Below are 19373 nucleotides of genomic sequence, written 5' to 3'. Positions count from 1 at the left end.
CATATTTTTTTGTGCCAACTCACTGGTATTTATCCATTTTTTTGTGTTTTGATAATAAATGGATCTGTAAAATCATAGATTTCCATGTTTATTTAACTCTTGGATGTGGACTAACACAGGAATGCCGGTCATGTTTTAGCAAACTAAGCAGCCACTTATAACAAAAGACTACACTCACAGGTACATATTAGCGTTCTACTACAAATATGTGTTCGCATATGCCTGTATTTAAAGAAATCTCATTCTCTTTTTTTAACCCTTCATGCTATCTGCTCAGCTGTTTTCTGGAATTTATGAAAGACATCGTGAGTTTCTCAAAAGAAACACCATTTTCAGTACGTTTCCGCTTTTAAAAATAAATACAGGAAAAAAATTGTTTTCTGACTGTATTTATCTGTAAAAATCAGTGAAGCCTTAATTATAGTGGAACCAAAATAAAGTCTACAGGTAAAAGACAAATAGTTTAATAAGAGATCCAAATATAACTTCATCTCCATCTGGGTCAAGTGGGTTGCAGATTACCAGTTGAACTCTAAACAAAACCCACAACTATACTAAACAAAATTACAACCAAATAGCACATTTAAGGACAGAACTGTATTATGAAATAGTAAGATTACATTAAGTGGAATATTAGAACTTTTACACATGCCCGTCCCCCAACACTAATGGCTAAAGACTACATAATCTTAAATTAAAGTAAATAAAACATCAAAGAGTGGACCAAAAACATTCTAATGTACTGTGAATGTTTACAATCTCCAAAGGGAACAGGAAATTAAGGCCATACACACCTGAGTGGAATAAGCTCTAATGTATTCGGAGGACTTGTACTTAAAATAGGCAGTTGAACAGATTCAGTCTGTTCTTCAGGAACCGGACTACTCTCACATACTTCTTTGCTTTCCTAAAATATACAATGAATATATTTTAGATGCAACAGTACATATTTTAAGCATTTTAGAATTTTAAACAAATGTATTTACAAACCTACTATGGCTTTTCTCAACAGCACAGTAACACAATTAATCACTGCCCTCATATTTAGCATTCACTGCACTATAATCACGTAGAGATCCTTTTTAAATCAAATGTTTCACATATGAAAAACACCTTCAAATAAACACACTGAAAAGTAATGCAACAAAAATGACCTTGTTTGCAATTTTTTTTTTTTTTTTTTTTTTAGACCTTTATTACCACAGAAGCATTTACACAGCTTTACGCCTAGAACCCTGGGGCCGGCAGCACCTGGTTAACGTTTGTGTTCATAGTTAAGTCACACAGCCCCTTTGCCGACATCCCTGGGGTACGGCGGCGTAGTACAACAGTATGTGTGGTCTGGTTGTTCAAGATGCGGATATATGTAGGTCTGGTTTTATATTTTATAGCGTTAACCGTTGTTGAAAGTGTTCAAGGAGGGGGAGGAGCCAAGATGGCCGACAGGACGGACGTGTAGGCTCCCAGCTCCGCGAGCCTCCTACTCCCGCACCGTTATCCTGCCACGGATCCTGAGTTATTGCTGCGGCGCCACGACCACATGCACGTGCTGGTTACAACCGCGTTCCTCCGAGGCTCCTATCAGCCTTGTGGACGGAGATACGGGCGTGTGAGCCTTTTGCCGGTGCACCCCCCTGACCCAGCTCTGATGGCCGCCGAGGGATGCTGATGTGCCGGGCAGACGACTACTGGCAGCGCCGCTGCGTGCAGCAGAGTTACCGCCGGCGGGGAGAGGCGGTGAGGTCATTTTCTGAACCCTTGGCTCCCCGGACCTGGATGCGGTGGGCACTGGTGAGACGGTACCCCCACCCCCCCCTCGTACTGTATTGCGGTGCAACTGGAGGGCTGACTCGGCTCAGGCGGGCGGGACCGCCTGCGTCGGAATCTGCCTCTGGACTAGCGACGAGGGGTCGTTTACGGATTGTTCCTCTGCCCTGCTGGCCGCCCCCCTGCCGGCGCCCCTGCCTGATGTGTCCCGATTTCTGATCGCCCATCCCTCCCATTGTCACCGGATTGCTGATGTAAAGATGGCGGTCTCTGAGGAAGGAGAGATGGCTGCTTCTCTGTCCCCTGGACATTCTGTCGCGCCTGCTCTAACTCAATCCTGTAAACCGGAGATGCGGACCCAACAGCCGTCTCGTGCGGGATTACAGCGGGCCCCCACCTGTATGGAGATCCTTGCAGCTATCATGGATCTCAGATCTACGTGTCGGCAAACTATTAAGGACTTGTGCCGCACAATGGACGGGGCGATTCTAGCACCGAGACACCGGTGGCGCTCTGATTTTTTGCTGCCTACAATTGTCTTTGGCCCGGATACTAAGTTGCAGCAGGCACCTGCATTGTCGCCGGCGATTTCTGACAACAGCGCTATTGGCTCGCACACCGATGTTGCTACAATGTCGCTCTCCACTCCGCACTCCGAGGTTCAGCCTCCACCATCATCGCTCCTGTTTGGATCGCAGACTCCCTGGCTGCCCTGCTTCTTTACAGCTCTTGCCTCTGAAGCCTCCTCCTTTCCCCAGTCGGTGGTACTTTCTCCTGTTAGGGCTGGGAAGCCAGCCTCTTTTGCCAATCGACTCTTTGTGGACTGGGGACACTCGTATCTTCCTTCCATGCTTTCTCTATGTTGGAGACGGCCATCTTGTCCCTTTGTTCTGCCATCAGACTGTTTCCTGCAGTCGCCATTTTTGGGAGGCTTGCAACGCTCGGGCCAGGGGTGATGGATCCTTGCTCTGGTCTTGCATCCATGGCTGACGGACATCGGGACTCTCAAACTACTTTGGGACTTTTGATTGTTATTTTGTCTTGCCCTACATAGGGCTGTGATTGATGGGCACAGCTGCTGATTCCTGTTCAGGTGATGGGGGGTTTGGTGTGCGTGCGGTCCTGGGGCAAGTGGAGAAGGGGGGGTCCCTACTATGCTTTCTTACTTAGCTGGCTGCGCTCTGGACTGGATTGTTCTTAATGTACTGGGTGGCTGTACGCTTGTTATAATTGCTCGCTTCGGGCTACGGCTGGACTGATCTCTTGTGGGTTGTGGTGTCTGGGTTGGGGGTAGGGTGTGGGCTGGGAGCCCGAGTTACAGTGTTTCTGGCCCTCCCCCGGGCTTTCTTCTCCGGGGGGTTGTCTTCCCCCCGTCTTTCCCTTATGTGGGTACTCGTGGGGCGACAGGCACGTTAGTAGGGGGGGGTGGGCCATAGCCTCTTCGACGTGCAGGGTGGGGGGGTGGGGCTTTATTCTTTTCTCTTTTCGTTTCTATGGCCTTCTTTTTATCTTTCTTCTTATTTCTCTTTTTCTTCCTATGTCTCTTGGGTCAGACGGGAGGTTGGGTTTGGTTCTTTAGGGAACGTCTATTTTCTCTGTGTTTTGCGTCTACGTCCTTACCATTTGGTTCATTGATTCTATGATATAGATACCGATTCTCATGCATAGTCATTGAATGTTTACAGAATTTGCTCTTCCTTCCCTTTTTCCACTATCGATTGAGGGCGCATATCCGATCGCGAATCTGGACATGTAATGACTGCCTTTTTATACGTCACTGGATCCTTTCTTTCTGCTATATGATGCTCCCTTCTATATCCTGTCATATCGTAGGCAAATTAGATGTAATTCCTGGCTTATACACTGAATGGGCGGGCGCTATTTGGGACGGCATCTACCTCTGTGATTATATATCCTTATTGTAAATGTTTACGCCAGTATTTTAATGGAGATGAATCACTGTTGACCATCCTTCATGTTGTTCGCCCCCTCAGCTACCCTGTCTGACTTTAGGATGATCCATCAAAATTATAAAATGAAACCCTCGTTATCCTTTTCCTTGGGCTCCTTGCAAATCCTTCGTTGTGTTCTTGTTCATATTTGCTGCAACGCAAGGTACCTCGGGATAACTGTATATTGTCATAGCGGCCGGCCCGCAGTGGTTGTAGGCTGACGCTGTGTATTGTGTTTTCGGAAAATAAAGGTTAAAAAAAAAAAAAAAAAAAAAGAAAGTGTTCAAGGAGCATATGTGGTAAAAAACAAAAAGGGGGGAAAAAGATAAAGAAGAAAGATGAAAAGAAGAAACAAACATGGTCAGTGAAGTGTTTTGCTTTCAACTACATTGAGCACCAGAGATGCATCCGAAGTGTATTCAGAACCACGATTACAGCCACTTGGGAACCGCCTAGACTAGATCGTCTGTTCCGGACTGTGAGATAGGAGGAGGCTCACAGATGTTACCCCGAAAGTCATTCCACCTTGACCACACTTCTCCCCATTTACGGGGACACCCTCTTGCTATGTACACAGTCTTTTCTTGCAGCATGCACCAATCCATGTCGCTTTGCCAGTCTGTCAGTTTCGGTGGAGTAGGGGCTCCCCACAGTCTAGCGATGTTCCTCTTTGCTATCATCTGTCCTAGCGTCGCCCAGATTCTCCCTCTCGAGTCTTTGGAAAACCAACATGGACTGGTGCATGCTTCGGGAGAAGACTGTCTACTTAGCCCGGGGTAAGCCCAAGATGTGGGGGCTGGTCTGGGGGGCCTGGAATTCGTATAGTGGTGACATTTGTGTGCCCCCGGAGATAGTCCAACCGGTAATTCGTCTCTCACCATAGCTAAACCCTCCACCCAGGTTTTCACGTGACGTAATCCTGTCTCTTGTTCCCCGTACACATGTGTGCTTATTTGATATGGTTATTTCATGATGCGAAAGTTCCCGCCTCTCCCCCTGGACATGTGCCTTACAGCTCTTCTATGCTTCTCTGCCTTGCCATCTTTCTCCCTTTCTCCCCCCCCCCTCTTTCTCCCCTTTTCCTTCTCTATCCTTGTCCCTTTTCGGTTTTCACCTTGTTCATTGAGTTCACTTTTATAATATATAAAATTAAACCTGACTGCTCCTTTTACTGTTTTGTGCACACTTCCATGTTGCCTTATAATGCTGCCTAGCCTCCGGGATGTACGGCTGAATAGCGGTGTACTTTGATTTACAAATAAAGGTTTTCCCAAAAAAAAAAAAACATTGGGACTCAGCACTCTGCATCTGGCTGCCCTAGTGCCGCAGAGTGTTTAACGAGAATGCATCCCTGACCCTGGGGACCTCCGTATCTACTTCCAGAACCTTAACTTCCACTACCGAAAACTTACCCTAAAACCGATGACACTAATTTCCGTAGGATAACATTGACTGTGTTTCTTGGAAAAGTTTCCAAGGGTTGAGTTTGAAAACCTAAAGAATGTCTTTAAAATTGTACTAACAAAAACGATTTTACTTACCAGTTTACGGTAAATGTCACAGGGTAGTATCCAGGTATACTACACTGCTTAACAAAAGTAATCTCAAATGAACACAACTGCACTTTTACTAAAAATCCCATAAAGTATATGTACTGTATTTTGAAAAGCACTGCATCAGAAATTACTGTAATTAAATCAAAGTATGTTTACAATTGCAATTCTAACTATTTACAAACTGCATTACTACTGTAAAGTATTTATTGCTTACCTGTGCCAGGCTTGCTTGGTTCGAGAAAAAAATAACTAAAAATATTTTTATACAAAAACAATTGGTCTGAAGTGGAGTGATTTGACGATTAAGTGTGTACAACAAATGCTTAACACTGTTCTCTGATAAAGCCTTACTGCTCGACCACACTACCACAAATAGTGTGAGTTACTATCTGCTTTACCTCTGCCTACCTTCTGGGTTCCACTGGACTGTGCACATTAGATCTCACTTTGGTATAGTATACACAGAGTCAGCTTCCTACAGAAAGTACAAAGGATGTGTACCTCCCTGTGATTGAGATGGAACATTGTTGTATTGGCTGTTTGGATAAGTAATAATTTGCCCCATAGCTGTTTGAGACATTTATTTGAAGTTTTATATAGCGCGAACATGACCCATTCGGGTATCAGAGCGCTTTACAAGGAAAGGTATGTTACATACATGAAGGCATGGGCAAAGTACAGAGATGGGGGATAAGGAAAAGTAAATGGTGGGACAAAGCAGTGGCTATTTACAAGAGTCAATACAGTTCTAAAATCAGCAATAACTGGAGTACAATAGGGCACAAGGAGAAGATATCTAGAATAAGAAAACAAATTACTAACCTGTAACTAGAGTTATCCAGTATTGTTATCTTTCATAGATTCACATGCCTGAATCATTCCCCGTCACCGAGGCGGGAGTTCCATGGTAAATAAAATAGCAGTGCCAAAGGTAAATAACAGTAGTAGGCCCTAAGGAAAAAAGGCCTGAGGCCTAAATCTTAGTAGCCTATCTACATCATTATGCTAAAAGAACCAAACCTTTGGTACAATCAACTAGCTGCCAGCACCTCTAGAACCCTCTCTGCAGAGCAAGTTCTAGTCAGATTTTTGTTAGCACAATTGGGAAATAAGTATCCCAAAACAGAGAACTGACTCTCCGGGGAGGAGGGTGGGTGCATATCAATCTATGAAAGATACCAATACTGGATAACTGTAATTACAGGTAAGTAACTTGTTTTCTAATCCAGTATTGGGGTATCTTTCATAGAGTCACATGCCTGAATCAGAGTAGCAAGCAGTATGCAAAGTATACAGGCGGTTGTGGATGGTGGGAGACTGATAAACTCCCAGTTGCATCCCTAAATAATTAACAAATGCATCATAATCCGACTTTCCACATGTACAACAGGATATAAAGACTTGTAAAGATGCATGCATATTTACATACAGTCATGAATATGCAAACTTTATGTACATCTTATATGAAAATAAATACATTTATACTAGTATAACTAACATACGATGGCGATCTATTCATAATGTATCATCTGCAGCCCATATGCCTCGAACATAAACATACACATATATACATACACACATACGTACACACATACATACACATATATAACAAGTTTCAAGTTTATTTGATTTAGTTATCTTAGGAGAACAACAACATTTTTAACAATAAAAATTACAGATTTGCTATTAAAATTATCTTTCTAACAATTTTAAAAATGATTAAAAAAGTTACATATTAATACACACAAATTCATTAGGTGGAGCATTGCAAAAAGAGTAATCAAATTCTGAACAAAATTTAGATTGCATTTAGTTTTGATTGGTGTTATGTATCTGTTCCTTGCGGCAACAATAGACGGATTTGGACAGGCAAAGAGGATGTGTTCCAGGTCTTGCACCCACCTTCACATAAGTCAGAGGTTAGACCCTCTTCCTTTAGGCAACCATTTCATTGTGTGCGATTTCAGGGGTAATATCCCAGTCGTAGTAGAATAATACAACACCTAACTCCATGACTTAAATTTAAAAAGATATATTGTTGCGTTTTTTTAAAAGCTATTGTGTCCACGTACTGTTTGTACGTGGAGAGTTCAGAGCAATGTTGCATGTCTAATTTCATACTTAACGTGGGAGTAAGGTGCTTTAGGCAGAGTTTCAGTTGGGCTGGTGACCAAAATTTTAAATTCAAATTTGTTTTATTGGTTTCAGGAGCAATAGCAAACCATACATTGCAAGGAAGGCTTAGTAGGCATATAAAGACAATCAAAGCAATGAGTTATGCAGTATCCAGTAGGCATATGTACGGACATCCGCACTTGGTAAAACAATGATGTGGTGCTGGAAGTGCAGACGCTCCTTGCAGTGCAGCAGTGAAGTCGTAAGAAGAAAAACCCCAACCGTAACCCGCTCCCCCAACCTCTCTCCCTGTACCCACCCCACACAGTGTGCCGAACATGTGGAGCAAACAGAGCCATAATCGTGTAGAGGGTGATATAATCACTCAGATGAGCGTGTGGAGTCATTTGCATTCATAGTGAGTCGTAGAATGCGCAGGTACTTAGGGCATGTGATCTCATTGAATTCATTGGACAAGAGGGAGAGCAGTGGAAGACACACTTTCTGATAAGCAGCCGTGGATTGTGTAAGCGTGGCGTGAATACGTTCCATGCCCAGAGTGAACCATATTTTATGTAACCAACCCGTGTGAGTAGGTCTGGTGGTGGAGCCCCATAGGGATAGGACATGTTGTGTTGCAGCCTGCATGGCGATCCCCATCTGGCGACCTCCAAGGGATTTCAGGGGGAAGGTGAGTGCGTTGGGTAGGCCCAAAATAGTGTATGTCGGGAATCTGGGGATTTCCGTGTCAAATGTGGAATCGATGTCGTCTAGGACAGCCTTCCAGTAGTCTAGGACTTCACGGCATTCCCAGAGTAGGTGAGTCAGGGTGCCCCTTTCCCCGCAGCCCCTCCTGCATAGCGCGCTACGTGTGGGGTTACCCTTATTGAGCCGGACCGGCGTGAAGTGCCAGTACATGGCTAGCTTCGTCGCCACCTCCCTGGAAGCTGTTTTGCGAGTGGTGTGAGCAGCTCTATAGTAGACAAAGCTCCATTCCTTGGGTGATAAGGCCCTCCCCAGTTCTGCCTCCCATCGCCTTTGGCCTGCTGATTTGCCCGGTGGGGGAGGAGGTGTAAGCATTTTGTAAAGGTCCGTGATAAGATGCCTGTCCTAGTCCTTCATCACTAGCCATTTCTCGAAGGCCGTCATGGGCCTGCCGATTAAGGGGGCTATGTCAGGATGGGTAAGCCAATGTTGAAGCTGGAAGTATTGAAAGAAATGAGGGGAAACAACATTGTAGCCCTGAATTATGTCTTTAAGGGGGAGGAAACCCTGCAGGTCGAAGAGGTGGCTGGCCAAGAAGTTACTGATGCCTCGCCATTGCGGGAAAGCACGAGGAGCGTTACCCGGTGGGAACTCTGGGTTGTCCAGAACAGGCGAGAGGGGAAGATAGTGAGTCCCCTTTTGACTGCGGCCGCGTTCCAGACCTGCATGACCGTGCGAGTAATAGGGGACCGCAGGAGATAGCGTGGTCGGTGCTGTATGGGAAGGAACGGGATCTTCCAAAGGGAGGTACCGGCCATTGCCCTGTCCTGGAATAACCAGCGTTTCTCGGATTCCAGCCTGAACCACTCCACCAAATATTGGAGCTGCGCAGCCCGGAAATATTGCAAAAGGTTGGGGACACCTAGACCTCCCTCGTCTGTACTCAGATAGGCTAGGTGTTTATGGAGGCGCGCCCGTTTGCCCTCCCAAATGAAATGATGGATGGCGGCCTGCCGGAGGGAGCACCGGTAGAGTCTGGAAAAAATACAGAATCTTAGGCAGAGCCGACATTTTAACCGCCGCAACACGTCCCAGTAGGGAGAGTGGCTGTTTGGCCCATCGTGCAAGGTTGGACCGAATCTGGGAAGAAAGGGCTGTGTAATTGAGAGTCAGCGTAGAGTCCGTCGAAGCAGTGAGCGTGACACCCAGGTAAGGGAGGTGTGCTGCCGATAGGACTCCTCCTCCGTAAACAGGTGGAGGGGTATGTGTTTGGGCGTTCTTGCCCAAGGGTAATATGAGGGATTTCCCTTTATTGATTTTGAAGCCTGAGACGTCTCCAAAGGATTCCAGCTCTGTCAGAAAGGCGGGGACGGAGCGGTCCGGTCGATCCAGAGCGGCGATGACATCGGCATAGAGGCCTATCACGTGGGACTCCCGACCAAAGGTCATGCCTCGGATGGTAGGGTTGTCACGGATCTTTTGCGCTAGAGGCTCTACGTAAAGGGCGAATAGAAGGGGCGAAAGGGGGCACCCCTGCCTCGTACCCCGCTGAATCTCAAAAGGAGCAGAGCTCAGACCTATGCGGACACGAGCCCGAGGGCGGTGGTAGCAGCTCGCAATCCAGGCGTGAAACCGATCACCCACCCAAAAGCGCCGCAGGACTTGCTGGAGGTAGTTCCAGTCCACCCGATCGAACGCTTTCTCCGCGTCAATAGCCAACAGCGCAGAGTCCCGAGTTCTGGAAGCGGGCCTTATCAATCAGATGTAATATAAGTTTAGTGTTGTCGCTGCATTGGCGATTCGGGGCGAAGCCGGATTGATCAGGCTCCAGGATCCCGGGCAGACACTGGCCAAGACGCGCAGCTAGGATCCCTGTAAAGATCTTCAGGTCCAGGTTAAGTAGGGATATTGGACGGAACGCGGAGCAGCATGAGGGTTTTTTGCCTGGTTTGGGCAGCACAATTATCTCAGCCGCCAGCATATCTGGAGGGATGGAGCTCGGGCCCTCGAAGGAGTTGAAGAGCCGGGTGAGGACCGGAGCCAACAGCTGGCCGAAGGTTTCATAAAACCAGGCCGAAAAGCTGTCAGGTCCTGGGGATTTAAGAGGGCGCAGGCGAGAGATGGCAGTGAGGACTTCATCCAGGCGGATGGGGGCGTCCAAGGAATCTACATTGTCCTGAGACAGCTCTGTTACATTCGCCGAATCCAAGTATTTATGAACATCCTCCGACGAGACAGTCGGCCTTGTACAGTGTAGCATAAAACGTCCTGAATGCCTCTGCGATCTGGGTCTCGCCAGAAATTTCCTGACCCGGAATCGTCCATCAGGCTAGTGATTTTGGAACGCTGGGCCTCCGCTCTCAGGGCGCTAGCTGTCTTGTTCCCCCCGATATAGTTAGAATGACGGAGCCGCAAAGCGGCGAATTCCGCTCGGTCCATGTCTAGGCTGGCCAGTTGGGCTCTGGCGGACTTCAGTTGTCTACAAACCCGTGGGGCGCCGGTGCAGCTATGGACCCTCTAAAGTTCAGAGACACGAGCTGTGAGGTCGTCCCGCTTCGCTTTGCGGTCCTTGGCCTCCGCTGCTGCCTTACCAATGAGCTCGCCGCGGGCCACCGCTTTCAAGGCGCCCCATAGGGCGGTCGCAGAAGTCCCGGGAGTGTCGTTAATAGCCAGGTAGTTGGTGAGGCAAGCGTGTAGTTTGGTGACTTCCGGCCGCTGTAGGAGGAGGGTCTCGCGCAGCCGCCATGTCCCAGGGAGGCGGGTGGACCTGGGAACCTGTAGTGTCAGTTCCACAGCGTCGTGGTCAGACAGCGCTGCGGGGGGGATGCTTATGTCCTTGAGAATGGGAAGCAGTTCAGAAGAACCTAAGAAGTGGTCTAACCTGGCATATGTGCGGTGAACGTGAGAGTAGGACGTGAAGTGTGATGTGGTGGGATGAGCGGATCTCCATAGATCCACTAGGCCCCGATTGCCTAGCCAGTCCTTGCCGGCAGCAGTTATGCTCCAGTGTCCCCGTACCGATGACCCGATCTGTCCATATTCGAATCCATTACTAAGTTGAGGTTCCCCCCGACAAGCAGAAGAGAGGCAGGGGAATGAAGGGATTCGGAAGCAGCCTGCTTCAGGAAGGTTTCCTGACCTGAATTCTGGGCATAAAGTGAAGCAATCGTAAAGCGCTGTCCCCCCCAAGAGGAAGGTGTGTGCTAGCAGCCTGCCTTTAATCTCCCCCACGCAGCCGCAGAATCGCTTGGAGACTAAAATAGCCACTCCTGCCTTTTTTGCTGGGAGCGAGGAAAAGAACTGCTGGGGGAAAGCGCGCGAGCACATCCTAGGCCAATCTTTGAGTAAGAGATGGGTTTCTTGCAATAAGCATACGTCGGCTCCGGAATTCTCCAGATATGAGATCACGACTCTCCGCCTAATCGGATTGTTCAGGCCCTTAACGTTAAGGGATAGTACCTTCAAACTGGACTCAATCATAGGCAATCACATAGGTCTCGAGCTGTGAGAATGCAATCTCCCTGAGGGAGCTGATGACGATTCGAAGAACGAGTTAGCCCTGAAGAACTCCCTGGCACACTGGGTCCCGCCCGCAGCCCCATCCCCAGTCTCAGCCGCCCCCTCCCCCCCCCCTCCAAGCATCCCAATACCAACCCCCCCCCCCCACCCCACCCAACATCCCAAGACCAAGGCACCCCCGCCCAGCTGTGGTGAAGTTACTTACAGGGGTCATATCCAATGGCGGCAAACCCGGCCCGTCACCCGGCCCCCCCCCACGCAAGGTGCGTGCTATGATCAATCTCCCCATTAAGTGCATTTATTATTCAGGAGGTGAAGTCTCTCGAGCCACCTCGGCCACCACCGCCGCTCTCTCCGTGATGGAGGAGTCTGGTTTCAAGCGGTGTTGGGGAGCGTCTTCGGCCCACCATTTGCCATCCACCCATGCAGGACCCCTGCGACGCTTTCGCCGTTGGCACATCATCTTCCAGATCGAGTTCCGAAAGAGCACAAGTGTCCTTGAGCGAGTGCATTTGGTGCAGGGTGCCATTCCATTTAAAAATCAGTCTGAACGGGTGGCCCCAGGAATATGGGATTTCTTGTCGTCGCAAAAAGTCAGTCGCCACTTTGAATTCTTTTTGTTTTTGTAGAGTGATTGCTGAGAGGTCCTGGTATAGGGCGACGGGATGACCGCGAAAGTGAAGCGGCTGTGCACGCCGAGCCTCTCGGAGAAGCCTCCCTTTGAGCGGGAAGTCAGGGAGAAAGGTCAAGATGTCCGGCGGCGGGGCAGAAGCACGCCTAGGAAGCCCAACTCTATGTGCCCGGTCGATGCGGACCATAAAGTCGGCAGATTCCCTTAAGATGTCCCGGAAAAGGTCTTGCAGGTAGCTAGTAACACCCGTCCCTTTTGCTTTCTGAGGAAATCCCCGGACCCATATATTGTGGCGACGGGAGCAGTTTTCAAGGTCCTCCGCGTGGGCCTGAATGTCCAATTGTTGATCTGTGGGTCGCAGAACCTCCTGTTGGAGCTGTTATATTTCATCGCTTCTGGTAAGACTCTTCGATGGCGACCACTCGCTCTCCGAGACCCTCCACGTCCCGCCGGAGCTCCAGGACCTCCCCCGCCACCTCCTGCTGTAGGGACTTCGTCATCTCTGAGGGAGTTAAACAATGACTCCAGAAAGGATCTGGTAATGGGCACTTGGTCGCCGGATGGGTCCGGCGGCGTTCCCGCGGTCTTCGGGGAAGGTGGGTCCTTGCTAGACCTAGGTTGAGATTTGGCCATCTCTGGGAGTGTCTGGGTCCCTTTTTTTCCCTCTGAGGCCTGCCATGTCGCGTCCAGCCACCGGGACAGACCCGGCCCGCGGTCCCAGGGGGGGGTCGTAGGCAAGCGCAGTGGCCCGGTGAGTCCAGGGAGAAGGCGCTCCCCACAGTCTATCAGACTGACGACAGACCGTGGCTTTCCACTGTTTTGTCCCGGTCGGGCTGCTGCAGATCTGGCGGGCTCCTAGATACAATGGCGCGACCTCTGGCTTGGAGGCACCAGAGGACACCCGGACAGCAGGCGGTTCCTCAGGGGGCACTTGTGTGTACCGCAGCCGTGCCTTGAGACCGTTAGGGGGGAGTTAGCAGCAGCCAGGTGGGGCAGTGTAGTGTGGTGGGCCTCACCCCTCGGGCAACCGCTCTCTCCCTCAGGCGGCTCCCCGGCGACCACATGCATTTACCGCAATCAGTAGGTGGGGCACAGTTTGCCAGCCGCTCTTGGCAGCGCGGTATCTCGCCACCTAGCTTACGGTGCGGCGCGGTCTGTAGGCCCAGCTGGTCTGCCCGCCAAGAGCTCGATTGTGCCCCCCGAACCCTCCTCGCCGCTCCCTCTTTCACTCTCCTCACCTCAGTTCGTGGTGCTGGCGTCTCGTGGTGCCGGCCCACCGGCCGCTCCTCGCTGCAGCCTGGGCCACCCGACCGCGTCTGCTACTCACGCAGGTGAATTCAGGCCTTACAGGGGAGCAGCAGCTCCGTCGCTCTGGCCCGGTCTGGCGGCCCGGTGGGTTCAAAGACGGGCCCGTCCTTCTCTGGACCAGTCCAACCTGGGGTGTCACTGCGTATTCAGCGGGCAACAGTCAGTAGGGGCCGCCGCCGGGAGGGTCCAGTGTGGCCGCGCAGGACGCCACCGGCGCCCCTACCCATAGGCCCAAAGCTGGGGCCTCGATTTTCGCGACTCCCGGCCGGCCCCTTCCTCACAACCAGCCGGGTCGCGATGTCGGAATGCGGTGCAGAGCAGGGGGGGGGGGGGGGGGTTAGTCCGTATCCCGGGCCTGCTGGTGCAGCAGGGCGCTCTCGTGGGCTCCTCAGGCAGTGGCCGATCAGTCCGTCAGGCCGAGACGGGGACAAGAGGCATCCGAGGCGGTCAACGTTTCCAGGCGGCCACCATTACCGGGAGCGCCGCGGGACCGCCTCGGCCCTGAAGTTATGCCTGGGGGTTGTAGGTGCGGAAACAGCACTCCGGGGGCCGCAGCTGCCTTCGGCCCTCGATATCTGGGTCGCTTGGTGCCTTGGGGAGATTAGGCGACACTATAAAAGGCATTTAGGAGGAATCAGGGCGGGGAGCCGCAGAGTCCTGCGTCCGACTAGGTCGCCATTTTGGACCGTGACCAAGATTTTAACATATCCAAAGTAATGGTTGATAATTTGAACGCGGTGCATAAGTTTTTAAAAACCACGTACTTTGGAGAGTCTGGCTCAAGTGTTTCGATTTTTAACAGAGCTCTAAGTTCCTTGATCGGCATGGACCAGGTTATATGCCCATCTAATTATATTTGTAATCCCTCTGGCAAAAGAGCTGACAATCGATAATTCTAGCCGAAGAGCTTGAACAGGCACAGCTTGCGGCATCCTGGTTAGTTTCCGGAGGATTTTCCCTTTGATCTCAATTTGTTTCCATTCTTTGATTGGAATATGTTCTACTGCATATGATAAGACAGCAGGGATTTTAGAGCTATACACTTGTAATAAAGAAGAGAAGTGTCTTTGACCGGTGGAGGAATACAATCTGTGGAGGGCTCCGAGATGGACGTCTGCTTTTCGACCCATTTTTTGCAAGTGAGACAGGTTGTGCAGAGACGGAGTGAAAATTCTCCCGATTATATATATATATATATATATATATATTCATACACACAAAGATTACTCTTTTAGGGACAGCCTCTCCTGGTGAAATCTCCGTTCATTTTCATGAGCGTGCAGCAAGCGCGTTGATTAAACCCTGTCCACATCACGCTCCAGCCAAACATGTTTCGGGCCAACGCCCTTGTTCACTGGCTCAGACAGCAGAAAATTGCACTGAAGATGCAGATACGTTTTTATTCAATTTCATGCCCCACCCACACAGGGCCACTAGGCACTCTGGTATTAGTAGTTCTGCATTCCAAGTTTACACCCCAGTGGGTTACAGTGTCAATCTCTTTTTCGTGCCAAAATAAACACTCCCCAGTGGGATGACAGAGTCTTCACCTTCACGCTCTTTGCATATTCCAAAGTCTCATGAATGCGCAAACACCAGTTCCTAGAACCACACTGTGGCAGTCCCAGTATCCACCTACTCGTGGCGGGCAGTCCCCTCGACTGAGCCAGCCGATTCAATATTCATACACACAAAGATTACTCTTTTAGGGACAGCCTCTCCTGGTGAAATCTCCGTTCATTTTCATGAGCGTGCAGCAAGCGCGTTGATTAAACCCTGTCCACATCACGCTCCAGCCAAACATGTTTCGGGCCAACGCCCTTGTTCACTGGCTCAGACAGCAGAAAATTGCACTGAAGATGCAGATACGTTTTTATTCAATTTCATGCCCCACCCACACAGGGCCACTAGGCACTCTGGTATTAGTAGTTCTGCATTCCAAGTTTACACCCCAGTGGGTTACAGTGTCAATCTCTTTTTCGTGCCAAAATAAACACTCCCCAGTGGGATGACAGAGTCTTCACCTTCACGCTCTTTGCTGAGCCAGCCGATTCAATATTCATACACACAAAGATTACTCTTTTAGGGACAGCCTCTCCTGGTGAAATCTCCGTTCATTTTCATGAGCGTGCAGCAAGCGCGTTGATTAAACCCTGGTGTTTGCGCATTCATGAGACTTTGGAATATGCAAAGAGCGTGAAGGTGAAGACTCTGTCATATATATATATTCTTTTACAATTTCCAATGGCTTTCCCCCTAATGTCCAATTATATTTAACATAACTTCTTTCCTGTAAATGGTACTATTTTTGTTTTAGTGACATTTGGGATTAGTTTTCTTCAGTTTTTTTAACAAGTGCCAGCAGATTTCTTTGGAGCCCGAATGGGGTCAGGTCTAAGATTACTACGTCATCTGCGTACACCATAAATCCTAGGTGGAAAGTTATTGACCTGGTTAAGGGTTTCCGGTAGGTTGCTCAGATATAAAGAAAACAATAAGGGAGCTAAAAGGCAACCTTGACGCAGACCGTTTGAAGTTGGTATTGGGCTAGTAAAGCCCTTCTCTCTCTCCCCATTTGGACCTGGCACCAAGTCCCAGAGTACAGTAATGTTCTTATGTGAAGGAGATTTTGTGGGATTCCCAATTGCTGCAATTTTGTCCAAAGTTTGTCGTCTCGGTCGACCCTGTCGAAGGTGGTCGTGAAATCTACAAAGACTGCATACACTGCCTGCGACTTTCTGATCACATATTTTTCTAATAGTGTTTGGAGTACTGCAATGTTATCTGTCACTGAATGTTTGGATCTAAACCAGACTTGGTTTAATGGAATGGAGCCGGTAGAAAAAGCCCATTCTTTTAGATGGTCTAGAACGGCGGCTGCAAAGATCTTCCCAGATGTGTCCAGGAGAGGGATCTGGCGACAGTTGCTTGGGAGCAGCCTGCAGCCTTTCTTGTATATTGGGATTACAATACTTCCTTTCCAGGACTTTGGGGTTTTTCCTGTTCTGTACATGTAATTAAAAAGGCCTGCTAGAAGCTTACTCCATTCCTTAGGGTTGCTTTTTAAGACCGTAATTGGGATTGGATCTGGATCCATTGCAGCCGATGGTCTTGCTTTTTTATGTAGTATTCTATTTGGAATGGCAATGGAGGTATGATGTGTATACTTTTTTCCTGTCCTCTATTAGCTTGCAATAGTGAGTCGGGGTTTGAGATTTGATTTATTTTGTATAAGTTGGATATGTAAATTTCCCATTCTGAGGGTGGTAAAGGATTTGCTTTTATCTGTTTTTTTTGTTCCCGTTTCTAGCTCTATTATGGTCCAGTAGGAACGTTTGTCCTTTTGTGTTGCTGCAATCTGTAAGTCTACCCATTTTTTGGCCTGGATCTTTTGTTTCTTTTGTTTGTCTTCTGCGAGCGTTTTTTTAGCTTGTTGATTTCCCGTTTTCTTACCTCAGAGAACTGAAGGAATTGTTCTTTGATTAATTGATTTAATTCCATCGTGCTGGGTTCAGTATTCCATCTTTTGAAACGTTTTTTTGTTGATCGTTGTTTTACGCTTTCTTGTAGCATGTGGACCAGTTTCTTAAGCACTGCCTCAAAATGTATTTGATTTGTAAAGTGGAAGGTTGTTAATAAAATTTAGCTTCTCGATTATTTGGATGGTTTTATCAAAGGATCTAGAGTTCCACATTATCCGACCTTGAACAGGGTTTACTAGTGCGGTACTTTGCAATTCCATTATGTGCACTGGAGATGTTAGTTTCAATATTAGACCGGTTGTTAGTTGAAGAATTGCATGGTCACTTCCTGTCTCAATCTTTGTTAAGTTGGTGGGCAGATCCAAAGAGACTTAAGCTACAAATCATATAATCGAGGATTGATGCTTTCAGGCCACCCTTTCTTGTGAAGGAAGCCGGGATATCACCTTCAACATTACCATTGATCATTACTCCGTTCAGGTTTGCGAATATTGATAGAATGATTTTCCCTCTCGTTTGATTTGCTTCCAGAGAGAAATTGTGGAATGGGTATTGCCAGAGCTTGTTCCTTTTCTCCAGACTCCCGTTTTTCCAAACGATCGTTCAAGATTTGCCCATTTAAGTCGCCTGTTAGGAACATTAGCGGGTAATCCTGTTCTTCTACCAGTTATTCTATATCCTCTAGAATGTTTAACGCTAGTGCGTCCATTTTCGCTCCCGGGGGTATGTAGACGTTAAAAATTAGCATTTTGCTTGAGCTTTTGGACTTAACTGCCCCTATTTTAATTTTTAAACATTGGAAGTTCTTAGAGTATGTAGGTATGATTTCCTGGGCCCAATAGTATTCTTCAGAAAGTAGAATTGCTATCCCTCCTTTTGCGTGCCCGTGTGAAACTGGTTCGGCTGGAATGTCAAACAAAATAATCAGGATGATCGAAATTTGTCGTTGCCCATGTTTCTTGCAATGTCACTATCCCTGGACGGTCTTGCATGATTGTTGCTAGTTTCACTTGGGTTTTCCCTGCGATATTCCAGGAATAGATGGATAAACCATTGCTAAAAGGGGCGCTTAATAACATAATCCTGTTTTTTGCCATTGAGATTCTCTGCAATCCAGGCCCATGTGTTATCATTATGTGTTTTGCCCTGCTTCTGTGGATTCTTGGTCCAGCTTCGCCTAATTCCGTTGGTTATTGAGACTGAGATAGCTTCTTTATGCGGATATGTCGAGTTCTTATTGCATGGTTGCGTTGCTCCTTCTTGGTGGTATGTAGTTGCTTGAGTTTCTGGTGTTTCCTGTTTGATCCCTTTTTCTGGGGCCACGTCAAATCCGCATTTGTGGAGCGTCTTTATTTCTTTAAGTAGGATTGCGGGGATAATTGGCGACCAAAATTCGGCTATAGCTGTTTTAGTCTTATCAGGAAAATGCACTAATTAGATGTCGTTACTTTCTAGTGCTTGTAATGGTTGTATCCTTTGCAGCAGATTCATTATTCTGTCTCGATTTAGGGGGTCTTCGCCGGAGGGAAATAGATCAGAGAATTCCACTCTGCATATAGAATTTTTCTGCGCTTGCATAGGCAACTTCCTAATCGGTACATCTTGTTGCTGGATTTCCTTTTGAGTACCTGATTCACTTTGAGAATCTTGGAACAAAACTTGGGGTGGTAGGATTTAAGGTTGAAGCGTTTACAAATTGCTTATTTAAGGTAGAAAGCTGGTCACATTCTTTCATAGTGTGGTTAACTTAATTTCCTTCCTTTTTTTCCTCTGGTCATTGGGTTAGGTGAAGTGTTTCTGGGACTCTTGTTTTTCGGACCTTCTGCTTTGCGATCCTTCTGTTTTCTCTTTTCTTGGTCTGCTTCCGGCTATTAAAATTTGTTCTTTTCTTTACTGTTTGGTGGGGAAAGGAGACTGGTGACATTTATTGGGGTTTCTATTGTTTTTTGTTTGGTCGTGTTTAACACCTTTGATGGGATTTTGGTCTTCAATTTATTGAAGATTGGATAATATTCCATGGTTTGTATTTTTGTATTGGACTCTTTTGGGTCCTTGAAAAGTTTCCTTAATGAGTAGATTTGATTGTATTCTTTGTTTTTTCCTTTTTGTTTGCCATGACCAGTTTGAGTGGCCATGTCGACCTTTGTCTGTAAATCTTCCACTGTTGATAGTGGTGCTTGCGTTACATTAAATTTGCCCTCACATGGTATTTCTTCAACTTCTCCAGGTTGCAGTAATTTTAAATGCTGTTTCCTCCTTTTTCTCTTGACCATATAATTTAGCATTCCTATTCGTGTGTCCAACATCTGGTGAGATTTTTCCAGAATGTTTCCTAGAT

The 19373-nt window shown here is 47.7% G+C and overlaps 1 protein-coding gene across 2 annotated transcripts in view; it reads right to left on the bottom strand.

Annotated features, from left to right (window-relative positions):
* The window catches only part of LARP4 (La ribonucleoprotein 4), a 331711-nt gene that overhangs the window by 50914 nt on the left and 261424 nt on the right, over positions 1-19373 (bottom strand). For both annotated transcript variants that reach the window (XM_086966264.1, XM_086966274.1), the window contains one exon: positions 795-907. In XM_086966264.1, the coding sequence (XP_086822390.1) occupies positions 795-907 (113 nt within the window). The remainder of the gene's footprint in view (positions 1-794; positions 908-19373) is intronic.

The sequence above is a fragment of the Lissotriton vulgaris genome, chromosome 1_1, assembly GCF_964263255.1.
Source record: "Lissotriton vulgaris chromosome 1_1, aLisVul1.2, whole genome shotgun sequence".
NCBI lineage: Eukaryota > Metazoa > Chordata > Amphibia > Caudata > Salamandridae > Lissotriton > Lissotriton vulgaris.
This window is presented reverse-complemented; position numbering and strand designations above follow the sequence as displayed.